Raw genomic sequence first — 17,509 nt, forward strand, 5'->3', positions numbered from 1 at the left:
TGCTGCATTTTGCATTGACTTGTTAAGAGCACCCTGAGAGGCGGTGATACACAAGTATTTTCCTTCTAGAGAAAGGCAAATCCTCCTTGCTCCCTGCATCTACAAAGGTGGAGAGCTCTGTAGGTAGGGAACATCATTGCTCTACCCCTACCATTGTGTTAAATCAGTGCTAGCTGCTACTTACCAGCTGTAAGAACTAAGGAAAGTTTGCATTACTTTGTCATCATTATCCTAGGTTTCAAAAATTTGAACCTCCAGTTTTAATAAGGTCTCTGATAGCACAGAATAGCTTTGTGGGTTCAAAGTTAAGGTTTTTTTTGCTTGTGATTCTCCCAACTTGCTTTGATCATTTGGAAGAAATTAGAAACACTTAGCAAATGATTCTCAAAAGAGGAAATATTGCCAATGAGGACTGGAAGGGGGAAAAAAAGATGGGCTGAGATCAGAGGTAATTTTTTTGCTAGAGACTGACAGTAAAACATAAACCATTTGGTTTTGGAATGATAGACTAAGTTTGTTAATACGTCAAAACTTTCCAGGCTCTGAAGTGGGATGAGTTAAGGTGATTTTTCCACAAATGAAGCTGCAGTGGAGGTTGGTGTGAAAGTCCCATGTTTTTCATTTTTACCATACTATGGCAAAAGTTTGTAGGGAAGGTGTAATTGGAATGAACTGGTATTTGCACACTCATGTATGTAGGTGTATGTACGGTATTAACATTTGACATGCTTATGTTAGCAGGTTAAGCACAAGCAGTTGATTCTGGAAACACTGATAACTTTGATTCTGATTACTTTGAGTCTGGAACTTGAAACAGCTACTCCACTGATGAATCAGCTTGAGAACCGCTGTAGTCTTCAGTCTCAGTGTCTGAAAGCATATGGTCTTGAGCTTATCCATTATAGACCCCAGCAAAGAGAGAAGTGAAATTGATTTCGGTAAACTCTCAGATTCCTGCTGCTTAGGAGATGTGAATGTTAGACAAGCCAAAAGCGTGCTGCTTCTCAGCTTCTCCCCCTTGTTTCTTTCCAGATCAAGGGGTTAAAGTTGTCACCCCAGGTTTCTGTGGGTATTTTTTCTCTGTATAGCAGTTGCTTCCCACAGTTCCTTAGTTAACCAAGGGAGTGGGTAGTGCCAGCTGTTCACAGCCAAGGGGCGCATACGAGTCTCTCTCGTGGATGTACCTTGGAGCTCATGGTGGCATTAAGATACAGGCAGCAGAATGTCACGGGAAGGCTCCTATTTCTGATCAAATCGGCTTCAACTTACTTTTTGAGAGTAACTTCCTTTTGGTATCTGAGAGTAGTTTGAGAGCAGTGGTTGTTTAACAGCTGCACAGTCCAGGCGGTTCCAACATTTTTGAAATATCTTTCATGTGGAAGAAACCATTTCTCTTTCTTTTTTTTTAACAGTAATTGGCCTTGGGTGCAGTGAACAAATTCACTGCAGGCAGCGTTTGAGTAAATTATTTCATTTGATTTTTTTACTTTTTTTTTCTACTCGCACTCAGCATAAAACTGACAAATATAAACAGCGTGACCCAGATCAGAACACAGCCTTATCCCTAACACAAACAAACATCCCCCTACCTAGAGAAATCCCGCAGATGATAAACCATCAAGTCCAGTTACGCTCCCAAATTCAAACAGGAAACCAATATTTTCGTAGTCACAGTGGCTGTCTCCTTCCATGTCCTCAGGCTCAGAAAATGTGTACGTTTCCAGTACACACAGGGAACCATTGTTAGAAATGCTGTTCTTTCATGTCAACTCAGTAACTTAGAGAAGAAAATCAATTACTTTGGTCTGTTGTTCTGTTTAGGGTACTCTCTCTAGTTTTCAGGCTTGTTTAATAAAAACAAGAGAGAGGTTTTAGGATCTTCTATCCTGAGTTGAGGATCTGGAGCTTACTGTGCCTCACAGACCAATCGTTGAGGTATCCAACATCAGACAGTGCCAGAGTGAGACTGTCCCTCAATTAGGAGGCAATGAGGATGATATTACTTAGCTCAGCATCAGGATTTAATTAGATGGCATTTGTGCTCCCTGAATAAAGAAGCAGTTGCAAGAGCTTTATGGTGTCTGAAGAGTGCTTATAATATCTTACCCTTTACTGGGTCAGAGAAAAACTCCAGTCTTCTCACATACATGAACAGTGCGGTTGTGGCAGACAGTAGCATCTGCGTTCTCCAGGTATTAACTGCATGCCCTCTGTGGCTGTGGTGAGACTTCAGAAGGTGCTGAGAGATGTTGAACAGTAGAAGGTCCTTTCCTACCAGATGAGGAGTGCTGTAACAAGATAGCTCTCGTTCCCTTCCCCTGCACTTTCACCCAGCTATTTTCTTCCCACCAGAATACTGTAATTGTAGTAAATAACCGAATTGGTCAACACAGAACACAGAGTAAATATGAAGGGAGACAAGGATGTAGGCTAAGCAGAACTTTTGTTCTTCATGGAAGTTCTCCAGAGCTTCCTTTTCAGTACCCTGAAAAGCCCATGAAGTGCTCTAAAAAGTTGTTCTCATAGTGCAAGGGATCAGATACTGTAATTTTTAAGGATCCTCATGATAAAAGTGTTTAAATGAGGCTAGCGGGAATTCATGAAACTAAGATGATAAAGGCTGCTGCAGCTCTTTCAAAAGTACCACTGGGAGATGAAACTCAATTTGGCTAGGCAGATTGACTTTGTGGGCTTTCATAGATTTAAGAATCTGGTATTTGGGCTTTGATTGACATGGAAGTGAGCTGCTTGGAAATGTATCATTTGACTTCATTTTATTTTTTAAAGAGCCACCTCCACCTTGGAGAGATTAGCAATGAGCTACCATTTTCCTGTTTGGTGTGGATGAGTTGCGTTCTTGATTCTGATGTAAATGCCAGCTTTCAAGAGTATAATAACCTGTAAGAGGACTTTCAGCTTCTAAAGGGAGAAAAAGGTAGTGTAGTTTGTGGGCTTAAAGTTTGTCTCTACTTGGCACTGGCGCACAAAGCTCTGCAGCACTTGGAAGCTGGAGGAGTGACAGAGAGCTAAATATTACTTGTATTTGCCTGCGAGGAGGTGGTGGAGTCACCACCCCAGGAGGTGTTCAGGAAGCATTTATATGTTGTACTGTGGGATGCAGTTTAAAGGGAAATATTGGTGATAAGTGGATGGTTGGACTGGATGATCTTAGAGGTTTTTTCCAACCTTGGTGATTCTGTGATTCCATTTAAAAACATCTTCAGCCAAATCTTCTCCTCAGCTTTATTCTTTGTATCTTCATGTACTGGCTGCTAGGGATGTGAAAACTATGGATTCTTATTTCTGGTGCTTCCTGTGCTTTTTTCTTTCCACCCCCCCAGAATGTGTGTTGGCATTGTAAGTGTGGAGGCAGCAGGGCATTCTGCAGCTTTGCTGGCTGCATCAGCCCTTTGTCTGACCTGCTACAGTGTGTGGTAGATTCCTGACTCAGTTTCCCTGCTTGCAGGACAGAGATAACTGATAGCTTTTTGTACAGAGTGCTTGAATCTTTGGCTGGGAAGAGCTGTGAAAGAGTCTGAACACTGTAGCTGGAGTGGAAAATTGACCTCTAGATGTATTCCCCTCCTAAGTATACACTGTGTTTGTTTGATAGTGGAAATGTAATCCTTTGGGAATCACGAGTTCCTATAACAGCTCCGATATATAAATACAAACACTCCTCATTACAAACAACTTCAAAGCAATCACAATATGGATTAAAATACACAGCCCCCATCCTCCGTACTTAAATGCAGCAATGTGAAGTTCAAATGAAGCCATTAGCAGTATCTCCAAATATTTGGCAAAAGCAACCACGCTTGTGTAGCTACAGGCAATGAAAGTCCCTACAACGAAAAAGGAGGGACGGGGGGAGTAGCCTGCATTGATCTAATTAGTCAGTGAGGCACAAAGTATGTAAAATCTCATTATATATCTCTGGGAAAATTTGGCTTGAGAAGTAAAGAATATGTAACTGATTTGTCTATGGGTGGGTTTTTCATGTCTTTGAATTTTCCAACAGGAAACAGGATTTCTGAAAACATATTAAAAACACACAGACATACGCACACGTATGTATGTGTAAATCAGTGTTTAAGCACACATGTGTCACCAGGTCCTGAAACTCTTACTCAGCCTTTACTCAAGGCAGGCTTCCACGAGAAAGTTCCTGGCAGGGACAAAGTTAAGATGATTTTTTTGCTTCCTAATGAACTCTGAATCTTGCTAATGCCAGTCACAGCCTGAAAACACAGTGTGTGGCTGTTCCAGCATTTCTAAACCCAGACGATGGGTTTGTCCCATTGCCCCAGGCGGTACAGCTCATGCATGAAACAGCTCTTCTGCCTAAAGAAGATTTACCTAACAAAAAAAATGGGGACTTAAATTGACTTTTTTTATAACTTGCCTTTTGCCCTTTTCTTTTAAGCCTTTCAGGGATTCATGTTACATTTTTAAAATTTCTCTGAAACCAAGAATACTTGAAACATTTACATTAGAATTTAAGCCAAGATTCCCACCCAATCAGTTTGTCTCAAGAGCTGAAGACTGAAGCCCAATGCCAAATAGAAGTTACAGCCTCCCCCCCCTCAAGAAAAAAAAACACAAAAACCAATAAGAAATAAAACCAAGCAGCCACCCACCAAGTCCTAAAGCTAAACAGCCAAAACAAAAGGGGAGAGGGAGGGGGAGAGAGGCGCTGAAATGAAGAGACTCGCTCGGTCTTGCAGGAAGCCAGGTTACAAATAAAGAAAAGGAACAACTTTTCCCAGCCAAGCATTTTGAAGGAGGGATGGGATTTGGAGGAAGTGCTGAGTGTTACCAGTGCAGGTGCAATTAGTGATTTAGTTCTTGTTTAGAGGGTTCTTTAATAAATATTTAATATTGGCTATGTTCCAACCAGTCTGTTTTGCTCTTTCCCCCTTTGTGTTCTCTTCTGCACTGACAAGATCATTTGTTTAATCCTTTTCTTGAAGAAGTTGCTCCTATTCTTTAAACTGGATGTTAAAATCTGGTTTGACCTAGACATGTTCTCCTTGCTCAAAGCAAAGTGGGAGTCATTCTTGTTCCTTGCTTGCTCTCTCCGCTTTCCAGTGCATCTCTTAAATATTGAGAATTTGGATTTATTTTGCTTGCTTCCCCACCTGTCTTCCATTTCTACCTACCCCACCTCAACAAACAGATGTCATTTTGGCACTTGCATACCAGCAGATCAGAAGCTCTTTGATGGGTGAAGACCAAGGCATGAAGCTGTCCCCAGTCACCGCTTAGCAGGCAGGTACAGTGACAATCATTTCTGTAACCTGCTAAAAGATCTGTGGGATATTAATGGTCTGCAGCCATATATGCAGACATCTCATGGAGCACAGGAGGGAGTTATGTGTTTAAAATAGTTTTCCTACCAATTTATTGAAGAACTCTTGAAGAATTATGTTATCAGTCTCTTGTCCCAGCTGTGTGAAACCTACGTTCTTCCCTACTGAATGCTTAAGCCTCTGTCTTGAGGGAACAAGAGCCTTTCAACATTACAGAATGAGTACACCCTCTGTTTTATATTGATGTTTATCCTTATGAGTCAGAGATGGCATCTTCTGAAGGGAAGGTCCACTAGGTCTGCTGCTCTCCTAACTAGGCAGAACAGCAGCTGCTTAGCATAAGACAGTCTGTCTCTGTGCCTTCATCTCTTCCACAGACAGACTGGTAAGTTTATTGTGGCTCTCAGAAGCCAAGATGAGCAAAGTCAGATCCTATAGTTCTGTCTGGGCACTGCTTGCTGAGCTGGCAGGAAAAAAAGCCCTGATAACCAATCAAGCTACAAGAAGCAGGTGCCTGTTGGCTCCACTCAAAGGTGAAGCTAGCTAGGTCCCATCTTGAGCTCTTCCTGAGCCCTGTCGTATTCCCATGCTGGTCTACAGATTGTTTTATGTGACATGAGGTGAGCTTGTTTCAAAGCTGCAGAAATAATCCAAGTATGGCTCACACACACACGTGTGACTAATTATTCTTAGTTTCTGAATGCACGAGTCAGCTTCCTCATTCCAAGGCTTGGATGAGTTGAATATCACAGTGGAAGTTTCTTATGCTATTGTATCAGTCTGCGTGAGAGCACAAGTCTGTTAGGTGGTCTTTGGCCTACAGTTCTCAATTTAAATGTGCTTGCTGGAAGGCTATAAGGTATGATGACTGTATGCTTTTGTAAGAAGGAAATCTGATATAGATGTGTATCACTTGGAGCACACATCACAGGTTAATTACTGACACTTGCGTTCTTCTATAAACGGTGCTAAGTAGGACTATATTAAGATGCAGGTAGCCGTAGGCTTTTACTTGCAAGAGACAATGAGTGCCTTAAAAATTGTATTTTAACCTTCCCTAGAGTATTTTACAAAGGAATTGTTCGCAGTTACTGGTGAAATTGTATATTGAAATGAAACCCTTTCAGATAGTTATAAATGAAAAAGAAACACACCTGAGGACCTAATGTTTTAAAGGCCAGAACGAGGCCAGTCTTATCCCTGAAAATTTTGTATCCTTTCTTTCTGTGCCTTCTGCTGAGTGGTACAGCAAGCTTAAAGCTAAAAGTGCTGTGTGAGGTATAGCTGGATCTAATGCAGGAATGCTGAGCCCTTTTTGGAACGGAGATAGAATGCCTCACAAGTGTTGGGGCCCTGAACATTGAGCCAAAGTTTAAATCTAACTATAGAAAAGAAGTTGAATATTTGTGTCCCTGAAAACTGAAACCAGGTCTTCTTGCAGGCTAGCAGACTTGGTGGAGATTATACTGAAAAAAGCATTGTCCATTACTTAGTTTGCTAAATGAACGATTGTTACCATGTGGGGTTGGCAGAGATCTCTAGTAAAGCAGGGGCTCCACAGCCCATTAATGTACTTCAGCTGGCACTGGGAGTCTTCCACCTAAAGCCCTATGGGAGGTAAGTTTCCTGCGCAGTGGAACTCGGCCAATATTCTCTGTAGCTGGACTTGACCCTTGAGTGAGATGCTGGAGGGAATGATTTACACACATGGAGTATGAATGCAGCACAGTGTCTCATTCTCAATAGCTGATGTGCTTTTCAAGCAGACTTCTTAAATGAAAATGCAGAAGGTAGCTGGAATAGACTGTCTAGCCTTTTTGTGAGCTACTTTCAGTGTTTTAAAGTTGGCTAAAGGGAAGAGCAGAATATTAGTTGTGAGAAAGAATACATCTTGGCTAAACAGGCAGAGAAAAGAGTTTGGATGTCCCCACAGTACCTACTGAGACACAACCTTTTTTTTTTTTCCATCTATGGTACCAGTCTATCAAGAAATGGTGGTTTATTTCATCACGATGGCAAAATTACGTTTAGTTCACAGTATCTTTGGTATGAGGTGTCTTGATAGTCTAGCATATGGCATGCAGATTTTCCTACTACAGCTACAATTCCTCAGGTTTTTTTTCTGATTCAATATAGAGTAACCTTTTGAATTGAATGGAATCATATAGATCTGACAGAATGGAAGCCTGAAGAAATATTCGATAATACCGTGCAGGTGGTGGTACTACTACCAAAAGGCTCATCAAGTAGGACAGGCTGCTGTGCTATTGAAGGAAATATTTCAAGAGCAAGTCTATCACCTATTACAAATTTATTACTTTAAAATATGCTCAAAAGCCTTGTCTTTCTAGATGCAGTTTCTGGCCATGTCTGTTTATGTACACCTATGGAATAGTGAAAACCTACAGATGGCAAAACCAAATGGGAATTGTATATTGTTTACAATGCATACATTTTTAAAAGTAACTGGAAATATCTCTGAAATATGAAGATTTTGACTTTTACTTTGAATTTAGAAGGAGAAACTTCAAAGTTCTGTACAAAACAATAACAATAATTTTTAAAAAGCCCTGCACTTCAGCAGGTTGTTCTTTTTTTTTCCCATTCCTCTTTCTCTTAATCTCATTAAATCAATCTAAAGTAAAAGAAAATTCAGTCTTTTTTTTTTTTCCTGCTCTGGTTATGCTTGTGGCTTATTAACATAATTGCACCAAAACTGGGGTTGAAGTTTCTCATTTTATAGCAGTGGTGTGGTTCAGTCACCACCGCTGCTGGCACACGGTCGGTTCACTATCCATTCCATATGTGCTGGAGACCACAGCGTAGAAGAACACTGCAGAGTATAAGGTGGAGTGCAAATAGTGGAGGAGAGAAATGCTCATCTCTGTGTCTTTTTTTGAAGAAACAGTTAATAAAATGGCTTCACAGGACACTGATTGTTGTTGCTGTTGTGCAAATGCACAGTAAGTTTCCGGACAACTTACTTTCAGCTGAGGGGATCACAACATGAGCAGGAGGGGTTCACCAAACTGCAGATGTACGTTGCACATGAAACACATTACCCTGTTGTATTAATGTAACATGGAAGTGACTGTGTCGTTGATGTTACTACAGAAAAAGCCTCAAAAATTGGAAGTATTGTGTCTGCTTCAATTTCCGTATGATAGTTCTGCGTAAGAAAGAAAAAGTAAATATAGAATCATAAAATCGTTGGAGTTGGAAGGGATCTTTGAAGGCCATCTGGTCCAACTCCCCTGCAATGAACAGGGACACCTACAGGTAGGAGCTCAGAGTCCTGTCCAGCCTGACAGTGGATATCTCCAGGAATGGGGTACCCACTACCTCCCCAGGCAACCTGTGCCGGTGCCTCATCGCCCTTGTGGTAAAAGTCTTTTTCCTTATACCCAACCTAAATCTACCATCTCCCTCAAAAAGAAACTGGTGATTATTATGTATTGTTCTTTACTGTAATTGTATCATTTAGGCAGTTGAGAATATCCAGTAATTTTGCAGGGCTGGAACTGGAATGCGGGAGAAAAGGTTTCCATTCTTGTTTCACCCTTCTACCTGCAGCTTTATGGTGTTTCTTCAGCTGGGTTCTATCCACACAGGCCTCCTGATAGCTTACATCCCAGGACGGGCTGGAGTTTCTGATGTGTTACCTGCAGTCTGGGCCTTCAGTGCTCTCTGAGAAAGATTGGTGGAAAAAAATTGTAAGAGCACTTTGCTTCAGGTCACAAATTGAGTCAAGAACCTTCAAATGAGATTTACAGCAAAATATTGAGATTTGTTTAAGTCAGCACTGTAACTGAGAAAGAACAGGAAAATAAATTAGTTTTTCTGTGTATTAAATCCTTGATCTGGTTGACGGAACAGCCACAGAAATGTGTATACTGGCACAAAATGAAATGAGAATGAGCTGCAAAGGCTGGTGTGTAGGAGTGAGTTTTGGACCATCATTTCTAATGGCTGTGTCAGTTTAAGCTGATCACGAAACTACAGTGCCGTTGTGTGGTTAAAGTTCTAGCCTCAGCTTATGTGTGTCTGCTAAGGAAGGTAAACGAGCATCCTGAAGCTTTACTTTGGCTTGAATATTCTGAAGTTTGTGAAGACAAGTGTTTGCCTGGGAGAAGACTTAGACCTTCTTATAGGTGCTTGTCAGACTACTGGCTTTCATAGCTCTTAATTCTGAACTACAATGAAGAACTTTTTCTGAGGAAGCACATCAAATGGTTTTGCACTGGTAGCAGTGAAGGCCAGGATAACCCATTTCATACCTTCATGTAGCTCTGAAAGAAACAAGAAAAGGGACTTGGAAATCTAATAAGCATTATGAAGGGTACTAATGTGGGAGGATATAATACTGTGTGGATTCCCATACTTCAGCTTTTCTTGGTTTGAAAGAAAAATATGTTTGCAGAGAATGTTCTTTGATAATGTAACAGGAGCAGCTTCTGGATTCATTTTCCAGTAGAATTTGAAGTTTTAATCTAACGTTAGATATCTGATTCCTAAATGGACTTCTGTGAACACCTCTGCAACATCTTTGCAGTGTGCCCTTGGCCTCCTTCATTGCCAGCTGAACACGTCAGGATATGATGTTAACTAGAGCTGTTGACATGAACTCTTGTACAGAGAAGTTCTGTCTCTACTACCACCTCAAAAACCCCTTTTTATATTTCATTAAAATGGTCCACGATGTGTCAGTCTTTGGTGGATCTGTGAACCTGGGAGCATGGAGGCAGTTTCTGAGCTGGAAATAGGCTTCTCTTCAATTTGTTGTTCTGAAGGTTAAGGTAGTTTCTATGGCTTTCATTCTCTATACTGAAATGAACTGTTTTTTTCTGAAACCTTAGTTTGGGCAAGGCTGATGTCCCCAGATTAGACTAAAATAAAGGAGAAGTGAATAGCTTTTGTTTTCCTGTAGAAAGATCAGGAGTAATCCAGTCTTCCTCACAGAATAATTGAAACTATGGCATCCATCTCTCCAGAGCAGGTTAATGTTTTAGAGCAGTGGGAAGTTGCCTTGCAGTTAAATTAGCTCGTGATCTCTATGAAATATTATCTAAATCCCTAATAGAATTTGTTTTAGCGGATTAGGCCAACAAAGGAGACCATGTTTAAAATGGCCTTACAGCTTGTTGCTTTTATGGCTTATAGTTTTGAGTATGTGAACTCTGAATACATTGATGAGGCTAAAAGAACGGTCTGTAATGTGTTGTATAAATCAGCTTTACAATTAAATTTATTGAGCACATCTTGTTTGCAAATCTAAGTATTCATAGCTCAAGTTCTTGTTCAGAAGTAATCATTTTTAGATGATTTCTTCTTCTGTTGGACAATGAAATGGTTATTACAGGTGTTTCATGTAGAGCTATAGATACATGTATATTAATTTTTGTATGCAATTTACCACTGGTTTCCTAAAGCTGCTGGTTCTTCTTGTTAGAAATTCTAGCAGGTTTAAATAACGCTTGAACATATGTTTCTGATTAATTTGTAAGCTTTCTGCAGGGAAATTTGCAAGTAGACCCATAATATGACTGCAAATATTTTTGTTTAATTTAGAATGCGTGCCTTATTTCTGCGTTAAAAAAATAAAAGGCAAAACAAAACCCAACAGTGTTATGCTATGCATAAACAAGTGGGTTGTGCCTTTGTGTTACATTGGTAGATAAAAGTGACATCCAGGCTGAATATTGTTTTGCTTGCTGCTGTACATGCATTTAATTTTTTAGATGATTTCTTTTTAAATTCTGGTTTGTGTAAATTAGTTTTGATATTAAACAATAATCACATCTCCAATTCTCCCTTTTCCAAGGGGAAATGGTTTTAAACTGAGACAGGGGAGGTTTAGGTTAGATATTAGGAGGAAGTTTTTCATGCAGAGGGTGGATGTCACACTGGAACAGGTTGCCTAGGAAGGCTGTGGATGCCCCATCCCTGCAGGCATTGAAGGCCAGGCTGGATGTGGCTCTGGGTAGCCTGGTCTGGTGGTTGGCACCCCTGCACATAGCAGGGGGTTGAAACTCAGTGATCATTATGGTCCTTTTCAACCCAGGCCATTCTATGATTCATTCTATGATTCTTTTTTTTTTCTTCATTTATCTGTGTTACAAGTATTGTGAACCAGGAGTGCCCCATCCAGTCTAGTTGTGAGCAATGCCTGCTACTGCTAATATAAACAACTTTGGGTTTATGTTCATTGAGTACAACCCTATGTCCTGTTGCTCGTCACCAGCCTGCCCCTCTGCTCCTCTTGGGGGTAGAGGTTGACGTCTGAAGGGAAAAGCTCAAGAGGGCATTTTGACTAGGCTAGTATTTCTCAACCAATTGTTCATGGGTCTCTCATTGTCTGTAAATAGATTATTTAAAAGAGAGAATTAGGAGTAGTAAATACTACGTTTAACTCAATCCTAGCTTGAAATGAAATAGAAATTGCCACAGTAACACTGAAAAAGGAGACAAGTGTTTAGAATGGTTGACCAGAACTGATGTCACCATCAACTTCAGTGCAAGATAATGTCCAGCTGTTATTCCTGATGTCCCTTTGACTTCCTCAAGAATAATGTTGATACTTCAGTTGCACAGTGATGATCTCGTAGGTCTTTTCCAACCATGGAGATTCTATGATTCTGTGCTTAATATTTATGGATGTGTTATTTCCATGGACTTCTGAGTATCTATGGAGTTGAGAAAGTGGTTGGCTTTACTAAGAGGGGAGGGATGGGGGGAGTAAAAATATTACAGAACTATTCAGATCACTTTGGAGGAAAGGGAGATGAGGAGAAAAGCCAATAAAGAGCAAGATGTGTATTTCTTAGTTTAAAACCTATATATTCTTCCCCTTTCCCAGACTAGTGAACTAAAGGTGGCGAAGAATGTTGTTTTCATAACAGATGTTAGCTACAGAGTTGCTGGAGGCCCCTTTAAACAACTTACAGCAGTGTTCAATGTTTCAAAATTGAAAAGTTTGTTTACAGAAGGTAAGATTTCCCTGAAGTGTATTAAATAAGCAACTTCCACCTAAAAATCAAATTGAAATACCGATTCAGTGAAACATCTGTGCTTTAGGTTCTAGCCACCAGTTGCCATAAATTAGTTTTGAGTATGTTTGCATTTAACTTTTTCCCCTTTTAAGGAGCCAGACATGCCATATAATGTTCCTGCTTAGCACAGAACAGTTGCAGAATTTACCAGCTGAACCTTTAACTGTTTGATATCCTGTGAGCAGAACGAAGTTCTGGAAATGTCAGGCTGATGTAACAGTGCTTCATATGGAGAACATTAGTTGTTCCTTGATTAGATTCATAAAATGTAAACAGGTTCAAGATTACAATCACGCTCACACCACCTTCCCAGCAAGAAGAAATTTATCTATTCATCAGTGTCTGTAGGAGCTTATTACGTGTGCTTGTGTTTTGTAAAGTCTGTCTGCAAATGCAGTACTCTCTGTGGAACTGAAAAAGTATTGTCCTAGGAGACGAGTCATTGAAGATCATCAGGTAGGCTGGTAATTTAATGTGAGAAGTACAAACAGATCCATGCTGCAAATAAACAGCCACTTTACATGCTGATGCTTTCAGCACAGCTATGGGAATATGTTTTGTGCATATAATTCCCAGTGAAAATGGGAGATCACTAAAAATTACTTAAGACTGTATTTTTTGTAATGTAAAGTTATACCGTGTTGTATTTGGCTTCTTTGTAGGAAGTTTCTGGGACTTTTTGTTTTATTTCTTAACAGGTCTCTAGTTAGCAGTTTATATTCATTTGGCAATGTAGATTTTATTTTCATGAGACAGAACAGATTGATAGGGTGAAGCCATTCTGTACGAGATGACATTGCGTAGTCAGAATGAAACGAACTTTGTTGATATCTTTGTATGATATTATCCATACTGTCTCTGCCTTATAGTTTTAAATCATTATTGATGGATGGATCTCAGGATTGGAGGCACTTTTGAGAGCTGTCCTGAGACAGGCTTTTATTGTTACTGCGCTCCAACTACTTTTTGTTCTGTGTGCCATCGCGGCTCTTTGAAGACAGTTGGCCATTACTGCTGTGCTTCAGCTTTGTAAAGGTGCTTGTGAGGGAAGGCTGTCAAAAAGAGTCATGAGATTTGATAATCCTACTTGTAATCCTCTTTTTTGAACATCTCAAAGTGGCTTTTGTGTTATGAGTGTTATCTGACCCACATGTAGCCACAGTGAAGTATCTTCTCCTGCTGCTTCCTCAGCAAGCTAAAATGTGACCTGTAGTGAAAAACAATGAAGAGTCTCTGAGAGGAAAGAATCTGTACGTGAAGGATGATGCTGTGTCACTACCTGCATCTGCAATTGTGGAGTCTGCAAATCTGCAATCCATCTGTGTGTTAAATGCCCAGACAGGTCTGTTGTCCAACTGTCCTCCAACCATTTTTGATATGTAGGTTCTGGGACTGTCTGCTTTACTTACATTCTCTTTTCAGCTTGCCATCATCTGCCAACGCATGCCTGGCATTAAACCTCTTCAGAATGAGAGGGGAGGAGCCCACTTTTATCCTGAAGCATTGATGAAAGGTGGTTCTACTTCAGCTGTTGGAAATGTTAACGAACGGCTTAAACCCAGCTGAATATAGACTGTGGTACAGACTGCTCACAGCTGCTTTACTCTTCTCTTTTGGAGGCAGGCTTTTGGACCCTCTGGAGTTTTCCATTTCTCTTCCTTTTTCTTTGTTTTTTTCTCTCATGTTGGCTGCCACCCACATGGTTTTTCCTGCAGGTTCTTTCTCTAGCCAGGAAGACTGGGCATAATTCCCTTGAGATGCCTTCTTAGGGTCTTCTGGAGAGAATTATCAGAAGCCATTCAAGGAACTTTCCTTTCCCACAGTCTGAAATCACACACTGAGTAAAGAGTCGTAGACCTGCAAGACTTAACAGCCTAGTAATATGGCAGTCATGATGTTTTATCATTGCCAACCTCCTGTGTCCGCTTACTGCTCACAGAGATTTAGCTCATCCTGAGAACTGGTTTCCGTTTGTCTCAGCTTTGTAGCAATTGAATGAATTTTGTCTTTTTTTTAATGAATTAAATATAGGAGCAAGGTGTCTGAGTTCCCTTTGTTGTTCTGTCAACAGACGTTCTGCATATAAGCTGAATGGTTGTTGTTTTTCACAGATGCACCTGAAATATAACTTGACTGCACGCATCACACTGATGTGTAGAATTTAATTGCGTTGTTTACTTTAATCTTCTTCAAAGAGCCAGGAGCTTTGGAGTGTTATATTTGGAAATGCTAAGTCGCTTTGCATACACTGCAGCAGCAGCAAAGAAAGGAAAAAAAGAAAGGCATACTTTATCCCCTCACCGTGCTTTTGTGTGTAATTCAGTTCATTAAGGTGTTTGATGTTGATTTTGTTTTGCCCACCACAGGTTTTGGCTGAGCTTTGTGATACCTCGTTAAGAGATTTATTGAAGTCTGAGGACTAATCAGGAGCTTCTAGCATGTGTCTGTTCAAGGAGACCTCTCAGTGTTCCGTGTGGAAAGTATAGCAGATTTCAGCCTTGCGTTTGTCCTTTGACCTAAGTCAAAAATACATTGATCGGTTATTGAAAGAGAATGAAAATTCTAAATAGTAAAAAATAATATCTGCTCTCCTCTGCCTTTAAGGTGTGTTGAAGAAAAGTTGTGCACAGTGGTGGGGAAAATGCTCCATGACAGCTTCCCTTTGGCTGTAGTTGTCAGGCTGCAAGCAATAAATGATGAGATAATAGGGTATTTTATGAGCTGTGCAGTTTTAGCAGAATGAGTTGTGCTTCTGGCATTACTGTGAGGACTGTTTATAGGGTTTTTCTCCTGTGTCCTCGTGGTTTAAGTTAATGCTCTGGAATGGAGATGATCTCTGGAAAGATGGATGACAGCAAAATCCGAATGGCAGCGTGCCTGTACCTTCAGTGAACTGCCTGACCTGTCTGCTGCTGCCAGACAGCCCAGTTAGCGCTCAGCTAGGTAATGCTTCATGCCCATTCCCGTGGATTGGCTACCACCAGGAAGGGTCTGCAGCCCATCACATCACCCCTCCAGGTCAGAGCTGCACTTTGCATCCAAGGGAAGTCTGCTGGGATCCACAGGCTGATGCGATAGGCTGCCGGAGTGTTCAGATGGAGAGGAGATGATTATTCCATCTCCTTCTTAGCCAAAGTGTGAGCCATTAAACATTTGTTTGCTGTCTGATTGCACCTTTTTCTTCTATGCTTGATCAGGAGGACTGGATTGCCTAACAGGCTTTCATTTGGTACTTTCAGTAGCGAGTGTGGTTGTTGACAACATGTGCAGGTGTGCACAGATAGAGATTAATAGGAAAAAAAGTACATTTCTGTGTCCTCGGATCCAATCAGAGCTTGGTGTATTTGGTCAACAGCTCTGGTGCTTGAACTATACTTGTACTGCCCATATCTGTAGAAGTAGTCAGAAATGCACTGGTTTGAGTGTCATCCTGCTGGTGCACTGTTGTGTCTGTAAGGGAAATGTCTTATTTACGGGACAATGCACCAGTTTGGCTCTGGCACCTGAGTATGCATGATGAACTTTTGAACCTGCAGTACAGCCTGTGGGATTGATACTGTTCTAAATAAGTGAGCATTTGGGGTTTGCCTGGACATGATGTAATGAGATAATTGCAGAACCATTTGGCTTTTAACCGCAGACATAACCTCTTTTTTTCAATGTACTTTATTTAGCTTCATAAAACAAAACGGCATTAATCTTAAGTCTCCGCTGCTTTATCACGTAATGGATTGGATGACACAAACCTCCTCCGAAACTCAAGTTTTAAAGAATGTCAGTGTTATTTTTAAGTGTCTCCAGCAGGAGGCTTTCTGTCTGGAAGGAGTCCTGAAGACGGCTGTGCTGTAGCAATGCAACATGAACTGTTAACGGCAGCGATTTCTCTTGTGCATAGCGTGATTAAATACAGGGTGCAGCATCTGACTGCTTACCTCTGCTGTTGCGCTGGTGGTGTATGGGAGACCTATTTTGTAAAGTATTGCAAGGGTGACTGTAATAGGAACAGCAAGCTTTCAATCTGAAGGTTTCTGGTGCTGTTATTTGGATACCTACCACAGGTGTGAATGCATGCTAGAAGTCAAAGTCAAATACTAATCTAATAAGATGTGATTATCACTAATCGCATACAAAAAATAATTGAATCAAACATGGTACAGAATTTGATGCTGTCAGCAGTGAAAATTTTCAAATAGGGCTTACTTTTTCCTGTTCTTTTCATGTGTCTCACAGGTCATAAATGTTGATGGAACAATGAGGAAAACCCTCTTAGAAGATAAACTTCCGCATATATTTGGGTTCACACTGCTGGGTGATTACATCTACTGGACGGACTGGCAGAGGCGAAGCATTGAAAGAGTTCACAAGATAAGGGCTAGCAGAGACATCATTATTGATCAGCTGCCAGACTTGATGGGCCTTAAAGCAACAAGTGTTACCAAAGTTTTTGGTAAGTGTGGTCAATCATGGAGTGTGTCTAAAGTAGTTTCTAGAAGCTCTTGCTTTCACTACGCAGCTGTTCATCACTTGTAATGAGGATAACTGTGGTCTTTAGTGTTTGAAATGTTTTAAAGGAAAGCTGTACTTGTTTTTGTAAAGCTGGGGAAATAGAGTGTTGCAAAAGAAATTTGGGCTTCCAATTTTATAATGATATTATAATGATTTTATAACGATACCTAAGTCCTCTGCAGCTTCCACCTGAATTTTTTGTGAGAAGAATTTTATTGCTGGCTTTGATCTCTAGAAGTTTCAGTGCTCACAGGATTGCACCATTTTCTGTTGCCTTTTTCCAGTACCAAGTCCCAGTGTTCTTCCATTGGCAGAATATGTTTTACTACATGGAATGATACAGGCAAAGTTAGTGGCTATCACATAGATACCTGAATGCAAAAGGCACGCTAATTTTTAACATCTCAACAATTAAATCTTGCCCTGAGTGATTAGCAAGTCGACTGAACTATAGGAAACTCTCACAATCACATAGAACTCTGCGTTTTGCTTGAAGGACTGTCGAGTCTTCAGATTGTAACTTGGTATAAGTTGACATTGATCTGTATGTTTTAAAAATGGGAAAACTAAAAGCTGGATGGGACTGATCTTGGAGATTTTTTTGTGATAGCATTTGAATCCCTGGTTCCAACTGATGGAGAA

At 40.6% G+C, this 17,509-nt stretch overlaps 1 protein-coding gene across 3 annotated transcripts in view; it reads left to right on the forward strand.

The window, feature by feature from the left end:
- Positions 1-17,509, forward strand: part of LRP5 (LDL receptor related protein 5) — a 118,264-nt gene that overhangs the window by 79,359 nt on the left and 21,396 nt on the right. For all 3 annotated transcript variants that reach the window (XM_072337475.1, XM_072337472.1, XM_072337473.1), the window contains exon 8: positions 16,592-16,808. In XM_072337475.1, the coding sequence (XP_072193576.1) occupies positions 16,592-16,808 (217 nt within the window). The remainder of the gene's footprint in view (positions 1-16,591; positions 16,809-17,509) is intronic.

Source organism: Excalfactoria chinensis, chromosome 5 (genome assembly GCF_039878825.1).
Source record: "Excalfactoria chinensis isolate bCotChi1 chromosome 5, bCotChi1.hap2, whole genome shotgun sequence".
In the NCBI taxonomy this organism is placed as follows: Eukaryota; Metazoa; Chordata; class Aves; order Galliformes; family Phasianidae; genus Excalfactoria; species Excalfactoria chinensis.